Source organism: Haplochromis burtoni, unplaced genomic scaffold (assembly GCF_018398535.1).
Source record: "Haplochromis burtoni strain Fernald_Lab_line unplaced genomic scaffold, NCSU_Asbu1 Contig_84, whole genome shotgun sequence".
NCBI lineage: Eukaryota > Metazoa > Chordata > Actinopteri > Cichliformes > Cichlidae > Haplochromis > Haplochromis burtoni.
The window spans coordinates 58,504-61,093 of record NW_024582445.1 but is presented as its reverse complement, the minus strand read 5'-3'; the positions used below and the strand labels follow the sequence as shown (position 1 = coordinate 61,093).

Genomic DNA, 2,590 nt, shown 5'->3' with positions numbered 1-2,590 from the left:
GTGTTAGTAGAATAAATCCAGTAGGGTAGGTTTAGCTGATATTTCTTTAACTATGCAATAAACGGCAACCTTTAACTGTTATAACTGTTAGGCAACTGCCTTGTCAACATCATCACATATTCACTGTGAACATGCAGAGCACACTCTACATGAACGGTGTAAGTTTACGTATCTGTTTTAAGCATCAACGTGTCCCCATGACCACGCCCCAGTTACACTGAAAGAAAGTGTGCACTTCAGCACGTTCCATTGACCGCAGCAGTATTGCAAGCCTTTGCACATCCACAGTTCCAGAACACCAAACAGAACAACAGACAAGGACTGTGCTGCAGCGGCCTCGCATCACAGACCCTCCCCCTTACCCCAATAGCATCCCCTGACACCCCCCCCCACCTCCCCAAATGCTCCCATGTAGTTCAGCAGGAACGTGTCACATGGCTTTTTGCACACCAACTCATATCCATTTGTACTGTGCTGATTGTTTTAAAGGATTTTGCCTCCATCAACAGAAAAGTGGGGGGTTAACCTTTTGGAATTCAGCCTAGGCCATCCTCTTTGACATTCGCTCACTCCTGGCTTGCACTCTCTCTCACTCTTTCCCTAAGGAAAGCCTGATACTTAAGAGGGTTGATTTATCCTGAGGAATTCAGGTGAGATGATGGTGATGGTGATTTGTTAATGGCAGTAGAATTTATAAACTAGAATGGATAACACTGGCTGCTAACCAGTTTTCATGCACTGTGACTATTTCGTAATAATGTGTGTATATTTCATGTTTCAGGGTCTTTATTTTCAGTATATTCATAGATAGTTTTAAATAATACATCAAGCATTTCTAATGATTCTAAAGATTTCATCCCATAAAGATTGAGATTTGAGATTATAGATTTGTCTGTTTGTTTTATATATCCTGACAGGAATATGACATTCAGATGTTATACACCAGTGTTGCAGATGTATGCCGTCTGAATTTTGCTCTTACAGCTCAGAGAAAAACTGAACCCACATGTCTTGAAACAGATGCTTGATATGTTTTTAAAGTTGTTCAATATTTACCAAGGCTGATAGTGCAAGTGTATAGTTGGTATTGTAGCTGATACTGTTTTCAATGTGTATGTGTGTGTGCCATAATAGCAAAATGGAAACTGTTACTGGAATTTCCACAAAGGCTGTTTTGAGTGTTTATATCTGTCTGTACGTGGACAGAGTTTGTTAACACAAGATATAGTCGTGAAACTCCACAAATGTTTTGCTGAAATTAAAGTAAAGGATGAGTATGATGATGGGTTTAGTCTGATCCATGGGTGCTGATTACTTATGCAACTATACCCTTACCCTAAAATGACCTTACATTTTATTTGTGTCAGCTGTCACTGCCTTTCACATCATTGGAAGTTATTTGCTGATTATATTGCCAGTCTATTTCCTTATTTGTTTTTTTGTGGCAGTTTATTTGCTGCAGTTGTAAGCACATAAAACACATTCAAAGAGTGAGCGAGAGAGTACGTGTTGCTATGAGCTGATTGCATTGCAGGTGGCATGATTTGTTTATCCAGGTCTGCAGCTGTCCTTTGCTTTGTTGTGAGAGATAACTGCGTCGATAAAACACATTATATGAATAAATTTAGATCAATTAACTATAAGACCCACATACAACTTCATGTTTTATAAAACATGATAAAAATATCTTTATTAATAATGCAATCGCTTTGTTTTGGATTGACTCACAAACTGACTATGTGTCATGGTAGGATTCAGGGAGTGCAATGGTATATATTCACTAATTCCTGGAAGTGAAGTGGTTTTAGAAGAATGCATTTAGCCTTTCTGATTTAATATAAATGAAGTTTGAATGAATGCAACGCCATAGTGACAGACATGTGGTGGCAACTAGATGTGGGCAGTTTTTGTTTTTACTCTTTCCATCTACTTCTTCAGGGTGTTACTGTCTCTTAAAACCATTCCCTACTTAATAAACATTAACATTATAGCACCAAGCTGTAAAGAAAATTACTATTTTCTTTCCTGCAGCTTTACTCTTGCACCACTGATTCCTATCTTCTTTTTTCTTTTGACAGTGCATAAAGCCTTAACCACAGTCATAGGATCACTCATGATGTACAGCTTCATGGGAGGGGGCCTTTTTTGTGCCATTGTGGGGAACATCCTGTTGGTGGTCTCCACAGCCACAGACTACTGGATGCAGTACCGTCTGTCTGGCAGCTTCGCCCATCAGGGCTTGTGGAGATACTGCATGTCTGGAAAGTGCTACATGCAAACTGACAGCATTGGTAAGTAGGGAATCGTCCTCCACCCAAATTCATTACATTTAAAACTTTGTAAGGAACAGTGATCCTCCCCGGAGACAGTTGTTTATCTGGTCAGAAGCCAACTTTTCTTACTTTTAAGGTGCATCAACAGGAACTTTTTGACTTTCATTAGACATTACGTTTATACTATTAGAATGAAAGTTCAAACGGGTCGCGGAGTATGGGAGTGCCTACTGGGGTCAGCGGGGGAGCTGGCCCCAGGGAGGGGTCACCTGCCCCTCCCTTCCTTCCCTCCCCATCTCCAGCTGCCTCCCTCTTCC

General features: G+C 40.5%; 1 protein-coding gene across 1 annotated transcript in view; it reads left to right on the top strand.

The window, feature by feature from the left end:
• The first annotated feature begins 472 nt into the window (after positions 1 to 472).
• The window catches only part of lim2.5 (lens intrinsic membrane protein 2.5), a 15,120-nt gene continuing 13,002 nt past the window's right edge, over positions 473 to 2,590 (top strand). Inside the window, exons 1-2 of the mRNA XM_005925508.3 lie at positions 473 to 650; positions 2,079 to 2,291. Of these exons, the coding sequence (XP_005925570.1) occupies positions 2,114 to 2,291 (178 nt within the window). The 5' untranslated portion in view covers positions 473 to 650; positions 2,079 to 2,113. The remainder of the gene's footprint in view (positions 651 to 2,078; positions 2,292 to 2,590) is intronic.